Source organism: Trachurus trachurus, assembly GCF_905171665.1.
Source record: "Trachurus trachurus genome assembly, chromosome: 9".
Taxonomy (NCBI): Eukaryota; Metazoa; Chordata; class Actinopteri; order Carangiformes; family Carangidae; genus Trachurus; species Trachurus trachurus.
The window spans coordinates 6406946-6424921 of NC_139895.1; the positions used below are offsets into that span (position 1 = coordinate 6406946).

Sequence of the window (17976 nt, forward strand, 5' to 3'; positions counted from 1 at the left end):
CATGCCCAAAATCTAACGCTTTAAAAAAGGCAGCTATCTTCCGTGCCTTCAAGCTTTGGAATAGCAGCCCCCTCCACATATGACAACATAGCAAGTCCTCATTCAAATACCATCCAACATCTGAGCAATTAACCAGTCTGGCAAGTATGATGTCTTATCCTTGTTTTGTTCCTGTTAAATGCAATCAAATGTAAGGCGTAAAATGTAAGCTGTTGTTAGTGTTACTGTAAACACTATGTATTAAGATGTTTTTGACTGATGTGATATTGAAAATATTATCTTTTTTATGTAAAGTTTTTCGGGCCCCAGGAAAACTAGCTTCTGCCATTGGCATCAGCGGAATCCTTTTTAATAAATAACATTAAGCTAGCAAAGCTACCAATCGACCATTGTAGTGTACCACTTTCAACTTCATCACAGAACATCAGTAGTTGTCTGGAGCACATCTTCATATCTGTAAAGTGCACTTCAACCATCAAAAAGATGAACTTACTGTATATTAACGGAGCTCAGTACAAGTCAACCTACCATGGGTCCTCTGACAGCAGACTGTTGCCTAGAAACGGGGGCGTGCCCGTGAAATCTGCAGGGGCTTGTCAGTGTGGCTTTCAAAATAAGAGTTTGTAACTCACTGATCAAAATAAAAAGCAATGAATACCTCCATCTAGTGTCCATTTCTGAAATCATTGTGGTTAAGTGCTTCTTCGAGGAGAAAAACTACACAATGCTGATTCTTTTAATTTCTAATATAATGTTTTTGTTTAGTTTCCTCCTGTTGATTATTCATTTCATTTTTGAATCCGTTGCTGCAGTTTCTGGTTCGTCAAATAAATAAATATAGGTTATATATACTGTATGTATATTCAGACCTGCCATCTACACTTGATATCTCAAGGAACATTATAGATATTTGTTCATGCTTTCAATGCGGAATCCAATTGTCTGAGCCACATATGTCCTCAAGTTTTCCCCTACTGTAATGAGCAGACATCAAGTGTCACATGTATGTATCACTTTCTTTGACTGTTTCTTTGAAATAGTTTGAAGATGCATCAGTTGATTCACATTCAGATTACCGTGTCAGTTTCCAAAACTTTTTTTTAAACGAATGAATTTAATTAATTAATTAAATTCAAAGACCAAAGGGTCACAAATAGCCTATATGTTTTATACGCCTTTAAGCTAACACAAACATTTAATTTTACAAAAAGCAAATGAAATTTTATTTTAATTTATTTAGTTATTGAATTGAGACAATGCACATTGGTGCATTAAGCATCAGTACTTATGTAGATCAATAAAGAGACAGATTTGGTCACAGGTCAGTCACTTCATCTGAATTTTTAAGATGTTTTCAGAGAGAATTCATGTGTCTTTAAGAGACTGAGAGGCTTCCTGTAGCCACACCCTGGGAGGTGTGTTCTTAACGGTCAAGGCAGAGGAGAGGAGGAGCTGCTCTACTCAGTCAATCATTAAACACACGGAGAGAGAGTTGAAGTTGAAGTCCTTATTCTTCACAGGAGAGCAAGGTAATAAATACTAGTGATGGCCAGATGAAGCCTCATGAGCAGTATTTACTAAATACTGCTCAAATGTTTCTGATTATGTCTCTATGGAGAGTTGTACATAGTACTTGGTACTTCCTGTGTTTGTGTAGTCAGTCTTACTGGTCTCACTGTTAGACTGACTGACGTACAGAATGAGTGATCGTGCAGAGGAAAAGGGGAACGCAGAGGAGACTCCAGATTCTCCAAAGAGTAGTCCATCCAAAGATGACTCGTCCTCCAGTAAAGAGCCTGCAGCTATGGGGTAAGAAACCTGCAACAAACTTCCAGTTTTTTGTCTCTGCACTGATGGCCAATAGAATTTAGAATTAATTTTGAGACCTTGTTCAAAGGTTTATCAGATAAACAGTAGACAGAAAGAAAGCCCAAAACACTACATAGGCTACAGTAGATACACAAACATCAGAGCTACAGGTTGTTCTTTGTTCAACTAGGGCTGAGTGATCTAAAACCAGAGGTGTATAAAGTGCTTGAAAAAAAAACTAAGTAAAAGCACAAATACTATAACTGAAAATGACTTTGGTAAAAGAAAAAGTTAAAGTCACCCATAAGAAAATCACTTGAGTAAAAGTCTTAAAGTAGCTCACATTAAATTTACTTCAGTCAGGACCACTTTTGTCAAAATAATCTTTATTTACTTGCACAAGTTTCATTTGGTGGTATGGTACTGTTCTGGGACCCCCTGCTCTTCCATGCGCTTGCGTGGAAAGCCTGAGGCAGGAAGAGCACCTTCCTGCCCTTCATGAGCCATCATGAACGGCATAAGCAGGGAGTGCAGCAGCAAAGAAAACCCAGACAGAGCAGAGCAGCCAACAAGATACAATGATAGGATTCATAACAGATGTAGGGAAGAGCTGGGGTGGAGGTGGGTTGCAAAAAGCCAGCAGAGGAAGCAGCAGCAAGGGAGGTGACGTTGGGCTAGAGCAGTTTAAATAGCGCGCTCTGAATGCAATTTCCCAATAGGGAGCGGCCACGGCGAGTCAGCTGAACCATCAGCTGATCTGCTCAGGGATGACAGCTTCGCATAAAAAGAAGCAAAACAACCAAAATGGTTCTCCACTTGTTCTCTTCATTTCACTTTCAGGTGAATTAAATAAAAGGAAGGTCCTGCACACTGCCTTAATTTGCATTGTAGTTTTAATGAAAGCACAACATTTCGGTCCCTTGGACCTTCGTCAGGTTATGACTTTCAGGTGAATGAAATCAATGTGGTATGATAAAACAAAAAACATCTGAGCAGTGAGGGTATCAAGTGTCTCGTATCTGCCTAAATAAAGCATCTGTCTGCCTAAGAACACAAAAAAGTGCCTCCTGTGGTAACATCTTCTGTGTCCTCCTCATCAACGTTAACTGCGAAAAAATGTGAATATGTGAATATTTTCTGTAACTCTGGACAAACAAGAGATCAGATAATCTGGAACAAGTCTAATAGGAAGAGGAAATGACATTGACGAGGCGACTACTTTAAACATACATGTGTTAATGTCTTCACAGAGAGATGGACAGGAGTGGCGTCTCTGTGGACGAGCCACTGTCCTGTTGTGGTCTCTGTCAGGACGTCCTGATGGATCCAGTCTCCACCAGCTGTGGACACTGGTTTTGCAGAAAGTGCTTCACCTCATACTGGGACCAGTCTGGTTCTTCAGGAGACCCCTCCTGTCCCAGGTGTGGACAAAGAAACAGAACCAGTGGTGGACTGCAGACAGCCAGTCAGAGCATCACTGTGACAGGCTCAACAGGCAAGTTTTTGTTGCTGTTGTATCTTCCTTGCACAATAACAACACATACATACTCCTAAACTGAAAATGCAGGCCTGCTAATAAATAAAACCAACAGGTATTTGTTGAATCATGAAATGTAATTATGGGCAAAATCATAACAGCAGTATTACTATTCTGACTATTTTTGTTCTTTCTTTGTTTTTTGTTTCAGTGTTTGTCTTTTATTGTTGAAAAAAAGAAATGAAAACTTCAATAAAACTAAAGTTTCAGATCAGATTGTCAGACTGTCTGTCTTAAGTTTGATTATGTCTTCTCTCTCTTAACAGATCATGGTCTACAGGAGGTTTTAGATCAACATAAGAGCAGCCTGAGGAGCAGATGTGAACAAGTGACTGAAGGAACTGAGGCAACTGGAAGTGGAACAGGAAGTAGAACCCTCCTCAACAGGATCTACACTGAGCTCTTCATCACAGAAGGACAGAGTGAAGAGGTTAATACCCAACATGAGGTGAGACAGCTGGAGACGACGTCCAAGAAGGAGATCCTCCATGACACTCCAATCAAGTGCAATGACATCTTTAAGGACTTACCTGTCCAACAGAGAGACAATGTCTCTACGGTCTCACCTGTCCAACAGAGAGCCATCAGAGTGGTTCTAACCAACGGCGTAGCTGGCATTGGAAAAACCTTCTCAGTGCAGAAGTTCACTCTGGACTGGGCCGAGGGCTTGCAGAACCAAGATGTCAGTCTGCTGGTTCTGCTTTCGTTCAGGGAGCTGAACCTGATCAGAGATCAGCGGTTCAGTCTTCTCAGACTGCTCCATGTTTTCCATCCAACATTACAGAAGGTCACAGCAGAGCAGCTGGCTGTCTGTAAACTTCTCTTCATCTTTGATGGCCTGGATGAAAGCCGATTGTCACTGGACTTCAACAACAGGGAGGTTGTGTCTGATGTCACACAGACGTCATCAGTCAACGTGCTGCTGACAAACCTCATCCAGGGGAATCTGCTTCCCTCGGCTCTGGTCTGGATCACCTCCAGACCTGCAGCAGCCAATCAGATCCCTGATGAATGTGTTGACAGGGTCACAGAGGTCAGAGGCTTCACTGACGCCCAGATAGAGGAGTACTTCAGGAGAAGATTCAGTAATAAAGATCTGTCCAGAGGAATGATCTCGCACATCAAGACGTCCAGGACCCTCCACATCATGTGTCAAGTCCCAGTCTTCTGCTGGATCACTGCTACAGTTCTGGAGCACATGTTGACCACAGACCAGAGAGGAGAGCTGCCCAAGACCATGACTGACCTGTTCTCACACTTCCTGCTGGTCCAGACAAAGAGGAAGAAGAACAAGTACGGTGAAGGACATGAGATGAGTCCACAGGAGCTGATGGAGGCCGACAGGGAAGTTCTTCTGAAGCTGGGGAGGCTGGCGTTTGAACAGCTGCAGAAAGGAAACATCATGTTCTACCAAGAAGACCTGGAGCAGTGTGGTCTGGATGTCACAGAGGCCTTGGTGAAGTCAGGACTCTGTACTGAGATCTTCAAAAGAGAGAGTGTGATATTTCAGAAAACAGTCTACTGCTTTGTTCATCTGAGTGTTCAGGAGTTTCTGGCTGCAGTCTACATGTTCCACTGTTTCACCAACAAGAACAAAAAGGCCCTGGAGAACTTCCTGGGAAAAATGTTTTTGACCCTGAATGACTTCCTGAGGAGAGCTATGGAGAAATCCTTCAATAGTAAAAATGGTCACCTCGATCTGTTTGTTCGCTTCCTTCATGGTCTCTCCCTGGAGTCCAACCAGAGGGTTTTAGGAGGTCTGCTGGGTCAGAGAAAGAACAGACCACAAACCATCCAGAGAGTGATCAAGAACCTGAAGAAGATGGTGCATTCTACTATGTCCCCTGACAGAAGCATCAACGTCATCCACTGTCTGACAGAGATGAACGACCAGTCAGTTCATCAGGAGATCCAACAGTTCCTGAAGTCTGAGAACAGATCAAAGAAGAGACTATCCGAGTTCCAGTGCTCAGCTCTGGCCTACATGCTGCAGATGTCAGAGCAGGTTCTGGACGAGTTGGACCTGGAGAAGTACAACACATCAGAGGAAGGACGATGGAGACTGATCCCAGCTGTGAAGAACTGCAGAAAGGCTAGGTGAGTCCAGATATGATCAATGGTTCAGATCAGTAATTTAGCCAAATTTAGATAAACACGGTTTTCACTTATTTTCATCATTTTTAGTTTGACTTAGCTACAGGTTAGTTTTGTCTTTTCAGAAGGTGTCGTAAAAGCTGTGAGCTCCAACACATAGGTTCTTTAGTTGGTTGTGATTGTTACGCTTTAATCAACAAAAACACTCATTTTGTTGTTTTTTTTACTTTTTGGTTTCATTCAAACCTAAAGAATTATGAATAAACAGCTCCGCTGATCAGTTTTTCCAGGTTTTAATATATCCACTAGGGTTGTGCCGATTGGCGATCCAATCGTCTATCGGCGATTGGAAGGACGATCGGCGATGTTTTGTATTCTTGCCGATTTTACACACACACATACTCGCTCCTTTTTTTCATTGATCCAATGCTCAATCTGTTTGTTTTGTTTAAATGAAGCCGCTTCTCTGGCTGCTTCCAACAGATACTCTGTCAAATGACAGTGTTTCACCAATCAAATGCAGCCACTGGCGACGTCCAATCAGACGGAGCCAGGTAGTCATATGACCGCACACAAAATCTCTGTGGTAAACAGGGTGGCCACTCTGCCTCAAATTTGAGGAAACACGTTTAGCTGGTGTTGTGGCTGTGACTAGGCTGCCGACGCCAGCCCTGTCACAGCCCGATGAGGTGTTCACTGATATGCCACAAATGAATTACATCCGCCATGAATAGATTTTTCGGCTTTCGACAACGCAATAGCGTTCCGTTCATTGATCATAGTGCTCTTTCTCCATTATTAGCCCTCTCACACACACACAGAGAGAGAGAAACGCACATGAGAGCAGGGCACGGTAAAAGTGAAACTCATACGCCGCCGCCACTGCCCCCCCCCCCCCCCCCCCGGTCGAACGAATACATGGGACGACCCCCCCTGTATCCCGGCGATAGATAGGTCTATCGGCGATCTCCTGGGAGGGCGTTTGGGACGACCTGAGAATGTCAAATGTCCACATATGAAGTGATGTATTAATCCTTTAGTGTGGCAGCTGTGTGCAGTTTGAGATAAGTGTGTTTGGGTGATGTCGTCTTCAGACTCCGCCTATTGTGTGCCTTTATATTAATAATAGGTAATCTGCTAACACAACTGTTTACCACCTTCATCTAAAACACAGATTCAGATTAAACCTGTGCAGGTCTGACAGTTTCATGTCAAATTCAGTCAGAGAAGATGAGCTGAACCTCAGATGTTCATTACATCATCATATCCTGTAATCAGATGCATTAACTGTGTTCTTTACTACAGTTTTAATCTGATTTGATTCTGACAGACTCTCTCTCTTCACAGACTTGTTGATTGTGAACTCTCAGCCACTCACTGTGAAATCGTGGCCTCAGCTCTGAAGTCCAAACCCTCCCATCTGACAGAACTGGATCTGAGTATAAACTCCCTGGATGATTCAGCAGTGAAGATCCTGTGTGCTGGACTGGAGAGTCCAAACTGTAAACTGGAGACTCTGAGGTAAGTTCACAGACCGGTCCCGTTGTAGTTTTGTTTATATTCAGTTCAAATGTGTGAAGGTTCAGTTGTCTTCAGTGTCTGTAAAGAAGCCTCTCATCACATAACTCCACTTTCAGGAGACGAGACAAAGTGGTTTGAAGCCTCAGCAGCCTGGTAGTCAGAGGTCAGCTTCAGTGTGTGTTTCCAGGCTGAACTGCAATGGACAGACAGTTTCTATTGAGCCACAGCCTGTGCACCTGGAGCTTCATTCACAGCTTCAGCTCATCAAGTGGTCTCTGACAGTGGAGCTGTTAGGAAGAGATGACTTCACAGTGATTGTGCATAGCAGGAGGTAGCACAGAAACTCTCCATCTACGTGACAAGAACCTGAAGCTCTCCTTTAACCAGTGATGGTCTTCAACATAATCTGGTCTGGTGTGGATCCAGGTGTGAATCCAGGTCCTTTCAATGTGTTTGTGCTGCAGCTGCACAGTGAAGGTCAGAGTCATTCTTCTCCATCATCAGTGCCCGTCGAGTAAAGACCTGTCAGGTGTTTGTGCAGGAAGCTCTGGACATCAGCTGGAGGTCATCTGGTAGTTTCTGCAGTTGGCCATGTTTTTTTTTATCAAGTAACAGCCTTGTTTGTTTTTTGTGTGCGAGAGTCGACAGAGACTGACCAGAGAACGAAGATGAAGGATCTGATGAGGGATTGATGGTCCAAAAAAATCACACTGTCAAGCAATAGTGATCAGACTGGGGCTAACAGGTCTGATCAGATATCAATTGTACTGTATATTAGTAGAAGACCACATTATGACAATCCAGAAGAAAAGAAGGACAAAGTCCCTCTTCTCATTTTAGACACTGAATCAGGACACATCTGACCAATTATCAATCATTTAATCTTCTTTTATTCTTTATTCAGTGTGAGCCACTGCAAGTTGTCAGAGATCAGCTGTTCTTCTCTGGGCTTAGCTCTTAAGTCCAACCCCTCCCACCTGAGACTCCTGGACCTGGGCTACAACATCCTGCGTGGTTTAAGAGTGGAGGATCTGAGTGGTTTTCTGGAGAGTCCAGACTGTAGACTGGAGACTCTGAGGTCAGACTCCATGTTTTATTTCTGTGCTAAGATCAGGGATGGGCAACTCCTTCCACAAAGGACCGCTGTGGCTGCAGGTCTTTGTTCCAACCAAGCAGCCAGACCTGACTCATTCAACTTATCTCAGTTCAGTTGATTGGTTGGAACATAAACCTGTAGCCACATAGCCCTTTTTGAAATGAGTTAATGTATGTGTGTGAGACAATAACTGATCTATAATTAACTATATTTAATAGCTAATACAGTATCTCCATGTCTTTTCTGAGGTTCAGTGATCTTTTGTAATGAAAATGTTTAAGCCAACATGTTATAATGACAACCCGTGCATGTCAGCAGGTTTTTCTATCAGCTGTGTCATTGTTTCTATATGTTTGTTGACATGTCTCCAGAGTTCAGCCTTGAAAACTTGAATGTCACCAGTAAATCTCTGATAAATGTGGCTGCACATGAGTTCCTGTTGCTTCAGCTATTTGACTTTCATTTTCTTGTTCTTTCTAAACCTTCTTCAGTTCTGAGCAGACGGAACATAAACAAGGAACTTTGTCCTCAACTCATTTCTTTTATTCTTTACGCAGATTGCAGTCGTGCAGTTTGTCAGAGACCAGCTGTTGTTCTCTGGTCTCAGCTCTGAAGTCCAACCCCTCCCACCTGAGACACCTGGACCTGAGCTACAATGACCTGCAGGATTCAGCGGTGAAGGATCTGAGTCGTTTTCTGGAGAGTCCAGACTGTAGACTGGAGACTCTGATGTGAGTTCACTGACTGTTACTGTTGTAAATCTTAGACCATTGATCCACAACTGAACCTGATTGATCTTCACTCAGAACTTGAATCACTGACTTCGATGTCATGAATGAAGGACATACAGTAGTTGTTGTCTCATGTTTCCAGTTGTTCTTCTCTTAGACTGGCAATGATTCTTCATTTTCAGCTCATTTCACTTTTTCCTAATCAATAACCAACAGTCTCAGCAATTCACTTCTGCCTTCACCACTCACACACTAGCAGCTGCAGTTTCCTGAGACCAGGACCAAGAAAGAACTGGAACTTTAAACTTTGATCCAGTTCAATCTTGAGTCAGTGATTAGTCCAACACATCTGATCAGATATTAATTGTACATTGACAGAGTAACTTGAGATAAACAGAATATGAATCTGTGTTGATGTGCATGTGTATAGAGGACCACATTATGATGATCCATGTTAGGCTACAGTTTTTTATGATCGCTATGAATAATAATAATATTTTTTTTTTTAAATACTTAAACACAAAACACACAACTAGGGCTGACCCAAAAAATTCGAAGCTTTGTTCGTTGCCATGGTAATTGATCATGAAGTCCGTGATCGATTTTTTCTTTTCCTTCCTTTTTTCCTTTTTGACACCGGTTCTCATCGGCAATTGTTACATTAAAATGAGTAGGCTACTTGGCATCCTGGAAACCTGCCGGATTTTGGAGATATGCAGTGTTTGGTCAGACGTTACGATCGCGCACCCCCCGGCCGTCGAAGCTTCAATTTTGATCGATTTTATGTCTGCGAAGCTTCGATTATCAAAATATGATAATCGGGTCAGCCCTACACACAACACACCTACAACAATTAATTTATCTTTTTTGTTTTGTTATGCACTCAGATTGAAAGACTGCAAGTTGTCAGAGACCAGCTGCTCTTTTCTGGTCTCAGCTCTGAAGTCCAACCCTTCCCATCTGAAAGAACTGGACCTGGCCAGCAACCACCTGGAAGATTCAAGAGTGAAGGATCTTCTTGCTCCTGTGGAAAGCCCCAACAGTAGACTGGAGACTCTGTGGTTAGTAGAGGAATGGACCAGCCTATGCCTTTTTCATCAGCGTTGTCATTTGCAATGGAGGTGGTGTGGTTTGGAGGTGGTACAGTTTCCAAAACACACAAAACAAACTGGTCAAGGTACTCTCTGTTTCCACTGTAGAACATAATGAGTGTTCTACTGAAGAACACTTATGTGTGCACATGGTGAGTACTAGGACTGCTATAGGCTTTGTTGGCTTGGTTATTTGCTGAAATCATCCAGTGGGGCATCAAAATCAAAGGAGGCAGGAGATATGTGATGTTTTATAGATGTTCTGCTTCCTATCGTTATCAGTTATTATTGGAATTGGAAATTAGGTGTTGGACAGCATCAGCATATCGGATATGCAGAAATTTCAATATTGGACATCCCTACTGGTTTGTTTTTTCTTCACACTTATGTTCACAGTAACTGGGATAGGTAGGCGTAAAATATAAAATGAAGTAGAGCAGTTGGAATTTCAAGACAGGACCTGTTGACAGCACAGTTGAACTTCCTCTAGAATTTGTGGCCTTATTTGTCTAGATCTTATTGATTAGAAAACATCATCTGGAAGGGCTTTGATACCATAATAAACATAATGCAACCATGGATCCCTGGTTTAACATGAGCTCTGGTTGATCCCAAATGTGACCGGCAAATGCAAAGATCTGATTAAATGATACCAGATCAGTTAACTCATTGAGTGCCAACCACGTAATTTCTCGTTTTTTGTTCCCATGCGTTGAGTGCCAAAAACGAGATTTTACGTTTTTTGCTTTTTTTTTAAATTATGAAAATAGACACTTTAACACACCTGATGTGTAAATTTGGGGACTCTACGACGAGCAGAACTGAAATAGATGACGATCAAAGTCTCATGACAGCTCACAATCTGGAAGTTTTTATCATAACTCGGCTTTTGCAATCAGAGTTCTGCATGTGGATGCAGCGCAGCTGCTCTGCTCTCACCCGCAAGGATCCAGCAGCTCAGAGCCGAAACAGGAAGCTCTCAGCCGACAGTCCCACCCGGTCTTCATCTCGAGCAACACCGTGTCCTCCCGCGGTAAAATGTGATGGTCTCTGGGCCAAAGCAGGCCGCCGGCACCGACCCGTACCACAGACGGACCGCGACCACCGGTGGGGCCGGTGTTCCGGACCTGCTGTGGCCGAGAGACCATCACATTCCGTGGCGAGAGGCTGTGACACGGCACGGTGCGTCTGTGTTATTGTTGTTTAGTGGCGCCCCCCCCGCCCCCGATGGTGGTTTTGTGAATAGAACAACAATTGTTGTATATATTTATCTTACACCAGCCCTTTGATCCAGAAATGCAAGTGTCAGAAGAGCGACAGGCACAAACAGAGCACCTTTCATAAAAGACGCTGTATCTCCTTTTCTAGAAAAAAAGCAGGGATTTTGGTGAAACCCAGCCATGTTTAGCTTGAGTTTTCTCAAGAATGGAGGCACGTAGAAACAAACGGTTTGTGGCCATTTTAAGCATAAAGTTTCACCAATATGGAATACACTGTGGCTCTACAAAAACTGTCAAAAATGGTCTAAATTGCCGATACACTTGACTAAAACTTTGGAAAGGAGCGCGGCACTCAATGAGTTAAAACTCGTCTGGGTGAGTCTGATCTGGGATCATCACTGTTTGGTTTAATGAAACTAACTCAAAATGTTTATTATTTTCCTCTGACTCTGTTGTTGCTGTTGTGCTTATTCCAACAGGATCTATGAGAACTATGTGATTAAAGCTTCGAGAGCCAAAACCTGTGAGTACTGAAACATTGTCTCCTCTTCGTCCGTCTGGCTGTGAAATGAGTTGGGCTCATTTCATCTCCAAATGGGCTTTATGCACAGATCCACTACTTCCTGAAATAAGCCAGCTCCTTTATTTCCTGTCTTACATTATTGGACCAACTGATTAATCCAGGTGTGTCTGACCTCACAACAATGGTCAGTCACACCTGGATTAATCAGTTGGTCCAATAATGTAAAAGACAGGAAATAAAGAAGCTGTCTTATTTCAGGAAGTAGTGGAGCTGTGCATAAAGCCCATTGTTTATGAATTATATGTTAGCTTGAGTTTCTAGAAAACAAGTGTTCAGTCCTTAAGAAAGTCTGACCTAAATTTGCTTGGAGGGAATCTGGACTCTTGAAATTGATTTACTGGATACAGTTTATTTGCATATGAATGTATCGACTGACTGAAATATAAACCACATGGTCGAGTTTTATCTCAGTCAATGTGAGGGTCTAAGGGCAGAGGAGGCTGTTATGTTGCCATGTAAAGCCTTTAGAGAAACTCTTTGTAAAAATGGGTTAAACAAATAAACTTGCCTTGCCTTGTATATGATGAAGAGAGGAAGAGCAAATCCTGATTTCTGACATCTGCCGTGTTTCTTCTCCTGACAGGTGTCTCCGATGTCAAACTGGACCCAAACAGAGAAGAGACAAAGCTGAACGTGTCTGAGGACAACTCAGAACTGAAGGTGAGTGAAAAAAACATATTCCAGACAGATTTACCAACAAAATATTCAGAGAGTATCTATTGTGGCTGGCAATGACAGTGAGTCAAACAACAACGGGGCCTTCAGTGTAGAACCTGACTCATCCGTCTTTTAATCCCCCGCTACATCCTACCCTTACTCACGACCCTAACCCTAACCCTAACCCTCACGATGAACAAGACACCAATACTTCTCCTTAACCTTGGGCAGCAACCCCCCCCCCCCCCCCCCCCCCCCACCACAGAGAAAGCAGTCCAGTGTTTTATTGTATGCTGTTTTCGGATTGTCTTTACATTTGTCTGTCCACTTGGCCTCAAGGTTGAACTGCTTAGAGTTTGGTCATGGTCACAGTCTGTAAATTATTACATCAAGTCCTCGTTTCACACTGTCAGTCCCCTCAGACTCTGTCCACTGTGCTGCAGGTCACTGAGGACTGTTGGACTAATATTGTTTCTCTGAACTACAGCTGTCAAGTTTCACACCTGAGCTGGAAACTGGATTTACACAACTATCATACAGGTAAACATGTAATGGACTCACTCAACACAGTTTTAGGCAAAACATCTCCCTCTCCTTCACAGCTTCTCTTGAGCCACAGCAGATGTGTCTCTGCAGTGTTGGTCTCATGGACGACAGTCTGAATAGACATCAGCTGGATCAGCTGTCAGTCAGCCGAGTCAGGAAGAACACAATTTTTTGCTAAAGTTTAACCTTTTTCATCTCAAGGTGCGAGGTGGTCACTCAGTTTTCTGTATCCCACAGGTTCAAGTCTCCTGGTCCAGGCCAGTTCCAGTGTACCTCAACTGGACTGGTGTTTGTTTTGGCCCAGGAGGCGGAGCTGCTCTACAAGACTGTTCAGTCGGATGAGAGCCTCCTCCAATCAGCTGGCAAGATGGCTGCAGGGCCGCTGTTCAGTATCCAGTGTCCTGAGGATGCTGTCCGTCAGCTCCACCTCCCACATTGTGAAACAAAGGAAGGTGAGGAAGTGATTGTGTCTATTAGAGCAACGACGGGCAACTAATGATAAAACTGAAGTCAGGTTACTGGGTCTTAGAAATCAGGGCACCATCTTTCTCTGGCGCGGTACGTCTTCATGTGTACAGTGGATCGTTGTGGACTCGCGGGTCAGAAACTTGGTTCCTGCAGTCTGGATGTGGTCTGTGGGCCGTCCCATGGGCTTGGCTGCTGGTCACCTCGCCATGTGGAAGAAGGTGAAGGCATCAGGCTGGACTCGAACATTACTTTCCTAACTTTGTAAAGTCTTGTTGCTCTGTGTTTGTTGCTGCGCAGGCGGCGGACACGTACGTGTTGTAGTGGCGTCACTAATACAGAATTGAGGTGAAATAATCGACTCATGGATCGGCCGTATTTATCCGATATCCGATCCAGCTAATTAGTCAATAACAGAGCCGATATCCAATCCTAATATCGGATCGGTGCATCCCTAATTTCAACATAGATCATGTCAGACCAAAATGATCACCACTGTTATAACAAAGTCGTTGTCTCTGTGTTTTCACAGCTCTGCTCTGTGATGGCCTGCTGTCTGTCGCCCACATCACTGATGACGGAATGAGCTTCATTGAACCACTGGAGATCACAGACACTCATGTGATCATCTCAGTCCCTCATCTTTCGAGCTATGTCCTGGTCTGGGTTCAGGAGCTTATATGGAGGTTTTGGAACAACATGAAACCAGTTTGTGGCCAAGTTCTGCTGTTCAGACAACCAAACGTCACCCCACAGATGCAAATTCTCAATGTGCTTCTGCTGCCAAATAATGTCCACTTGAATGAGGTAAGACTACAGACTGAAGTGTTACAGCTTAACTTTGCTTAACCTTCAGTCCAAGTTCAGCATCATCATCAGTCACTGTAATAAAGTTAAACTGGGGACACACTACGAGATTTTCTGCCAGATTTTATCCACAATTCTGCGTCGGGTCTAGTATTCACTTCTGCTAAACTATCACTACTGTGAGAATTTTTAGCGAGAGTTTGGTGCGTTCAGGTGGCTTCAGTTGGTTTGACAAATCTTGTAGTCTGTGATTCCTCATCTCGTTAATTGTGTGATCCCCAGTCTTCATAAAAATCTGCTGAAGCCAGTCAGCTAGTGTGTACTCCTCGTAGACTATTTTCTACCTCACAAAGGACTCTCTCCTTCCTGTTCGTCCAGCCAACTAGAACTAACTTGTTTAGGCCCGACTCTAAAAAATGTTCTGACTGTTGTTTAGGTGAAACGGATGCTGGAAGACTGTGTGTTCATCCGGGCGCCATCCATTTGCACACTCGTCACAAATGAAACTTACACAGCTCACTGTCCAGAGGCCAAAAAAGTCCAGCCTAGGGTAAGTCTTTCCGACTAAACCCGACATGATTCTTCAAACTGCTGTCACTTGCCTGGAAAACTGACACAAGTGCTGCTGGTTTTCAGGGACATAAATTTACGATGGACTATGGACCAAATTACCCCCCGACATTTCAGATCATCCTGTTCTCAAGCACAGAATGTGCCAATCTAGAGGTCAAGGACGAAAAGGAGACAGTTGTGTGGGAGGGTGAAGTTCACCTGCCTGGTAAAGTCTTCATCTACCTGACAAAGAGCTGACTGATGAGTGGTGTCTCTGTTCTCTGTTCTCTGTTCTACTGTGTATACAAGTCTAATTTTTCAGATCAGCAACATTGATCACTTATTAAATTTGCTTATAAAGCACATGTGCTAATTAAACACTGTATGTCTTTAGTTCATTTACCAGGTCCTGGTCCTGGTCTGACTCCAAGTGTCTCAACATCTACTCCAAGTGATTCAGCTGCAAGTCCAAGTGTCTCAGGTCTAAGTCCAAGTGTCTCAACATCTACTCCAAGTGATTCAGCTGCAAGTCCAAGTGTCTCAGGTCTAAGTCCAAGTGTCTCAACATCTACTCCAAGTGTCTCAGCTGCAAGTCCAAGTGTCTCAGGTCTAAGTCCAAGTGTCTCAACATCTACTCCAAGTGTCTCAGCTGCAAGTCCAAGCGTCTCAGGTCTAAGTCCAAGTGTCTCAACATCTACTCCAAGTGTCTCAGCTGCAAGTCCAAGTGTCTCAACTTCAAGTCCAAGTGTCTCAGCAGTAGAGAAGCTAAGGTATGCTAGGACTGAGTTCATTGATAGGGTGTCTAAAGCGAGTCTTTGTCAGCTGTTGAACAAACTCCTGGACTGTGAGGTGGTAACTGATGCTGAAATGGGCGATTTTGCTGCGATAGCAAACAGGGCACAGAAAGCTGAAGAAGTGATTGACACTGTGCGAAGAAAAGGAGAATCAGCTTGTTCAGATATGACCAGAGCTCTGTGTGAGGTGGATCCCTGTCTGTCAACACACCTGAATCTGACGTAGTCCTGTGGACTGTCAGGGTGTTTGTGTCACAGAGACAGGTCACAGTGGTTTGTGCAGGCGGCCCCAGTTCGAATCCCGCTTCCTGCATGTCATTCCCACTCCCTCTGCCTCCTCATTTCCTGTCTCTCTTGACTGTACTGTCCATTACAGGCAAACAAGCCCAGAAATACAAAAAGCCTCAATATGTATGTGTGTGTGTGTGTGTATGTGTATATATATATATATATATATATATATATATATTAGGGCTGTCAATAGATTTAAAAAAAATGAACTAATTAATCTCACAATTTTCTGTAATTAATCTAGATTAATCGCAATTAATTTATCAACGAATAAACTGCATTTGTCCTCTTACGACTTGAGCTTATAATGAAAATTTATTCATGTATAATCATCAAATTAGTGTAGAATAAACACAAAAAAGTATATTTAAATTCAGAGACTATTTTAATGGCTTTCTTTAAACTTTAAACACAGTTTCTCTACTGTGAAGAACAAATTTGGCACAAAAAAGGCCACTTGCTTATATCCTCCAACAGAAATAATAACAAAACAACCCAGGCCTACATGTGTTGAAGTGCAATCAAAACCATCAAGTCCACTCCAGACCACTTATGGGCATGCGCCAACATATTTTGTTTTTCCTTTTTTCCTACCAAGCTGTGCTGTGGACGTGCACGAAAAAACAACCACATCACTGAATTTCCCTCCGTAAATTAAATTGAATAGCTGTATCACCGATCGGTTCATTGTTTTATTTATTGATCTGTAGGTGATTTGTGTACATCTCCAAGGCAGCGCTGCTCTTCTGTCCAATTCACACATGAAGCTTCACTTTTCATTCAAACAAACTAATCAACAACTAAACAAACATTCAATAACTAATCTAGAAAGAATTAAACCAGCCGGCGGTGAACCTCTAAAGACCTGCGGTTCGGCTCTCTGTCTTACCCCAGGCGGGGACGACGCTGTGTACCCGGCCGACCAGCTCTGCAGACCGGGCTGTTGCCTCTGTGATGCTCCGCTACTGTCGCTGCTGGTGGAGCATCACTGCTCCGAGAACGTCGTCGGAGCAACCTTCATCATCATGTGGATAAACTAACCGCATATTGGTCATCTAAACGGTTACTTACTCGCCTGAAAAAAATATTAAAACCGAATAAAGTGAAGAATAACAGCGCTACAGCCGGTACATGCTTTGCCTGCACACGTAACGGGTCAGCCACCACCGGAAGTAAACAAAACGGCGTTAATTGCGTTAATTTTAACGCATTAAATGTTTAAAATTAATCTCCAAAATTAACATGTTAACTTTGACAGCACTAATATATATATATATATATATCTCAAATACGAACAGTTGTATTTACATTTCATTGACCAAAAATGTGTTAGAACCTGTTCAACTCTAAGACAACGTTCATTCAGAATCAGCTCCTTATAGCAGGTCAACTTGCGTGATTTTCTTCTCATACATTCCCATAGCATCTTAGTGCTTAGTGTTGAAGCTCAGCGTCAATGGACCTCAGTGCGGCAGCAGGATAGAGTTTTTATTTTTCACTGTAGTGTAGCCAAACTAGATGGTCATTGATTTGGGGAACTGGGGTGAGGTTGGTTGGGGAGGTGTATAAATAAAAGGGCACATTTTATGATAATGGGCTTCCCCTCTTTGAAAGCCCAGCAGTTGCCAATGGTGGGAATGTATCATGTACTACTTTTGTCTGTATTTTATGTTTAATGTGAGGACAACTGATTAAATGGAGCTTCCAGTTTTCAGTAGTTGTAACACATGAACAATATAAAATGACAAATGAATTTAAAAAAAAATACAAGTACCTGGTAATGAACACACGAAAACATCTCAGGTCTCATGGTCACAGCTCAGCACAAACTGGAAAGAAATACAATCCATTAACTAACTGCCTTTTGAACTGCTACACTGCTAGGATTAGCCACAAGCTAACATCATGCAAGCAAAGTGATCGAACAGCTACACAGCAATTTACTCCACGTGTCACTCAACAATGTCAACATCATCGCAGAACATCAGCAGTTGATGTCTGGAGCACATCTTCACATTTATTTTAAATAAATGCACTTTAACCATTAAAAATAAAGATAAAAGAACATAGCTCAGTACAAGTCAACCTACCATGAGTCCTCTGACAGCAGACTGTTGCCTAGTAACGGAGCGAACCGTGAAGTCTGCAGGGACTTCTCAGGGTGGCATTCAAAATAAGAGCT

The 17976-nt window shown here is 43.0% G+C and overlaps 1 protein-coding gene across 1 annotated transcript; it reads left to right on the top strand.

Moving 5' to 3' along the window:
- Positions 1-1699: 1699 nt before the first annotated feature.
- LOC310991908 (NACHT, LRR and PYD domains-containing protein 3-like) lies at positions 1700-16834 on the top strand (the record flags this gene model as incomplete). Its single annotated transcript, XM_083979837.1, has 17 exons — positions 1700-1809; positions 3060-3304; positions 3613-5443; positions 6788-6961; positions 7426-7533; positions 7866-8039; positions 8615-8788; positions 9676-9849; positions 11579-11622; positions 12266-12342; positions 13190-13337; positions 13883-14157; positions 14594-14707; positions 14794-14935; positions 15104-15246; positions 15288-15465; positions 16689-16834. 17 exons carry the CDS (start codon positions 1700-1702, stop codon positions 16832-16834), a joined length of 4257 nt encoding a protein of 1418 aa, XP_083835963.1.
- Between the last annotated feature and the right edge of the window lie 1142 nt (positions 16835-17976).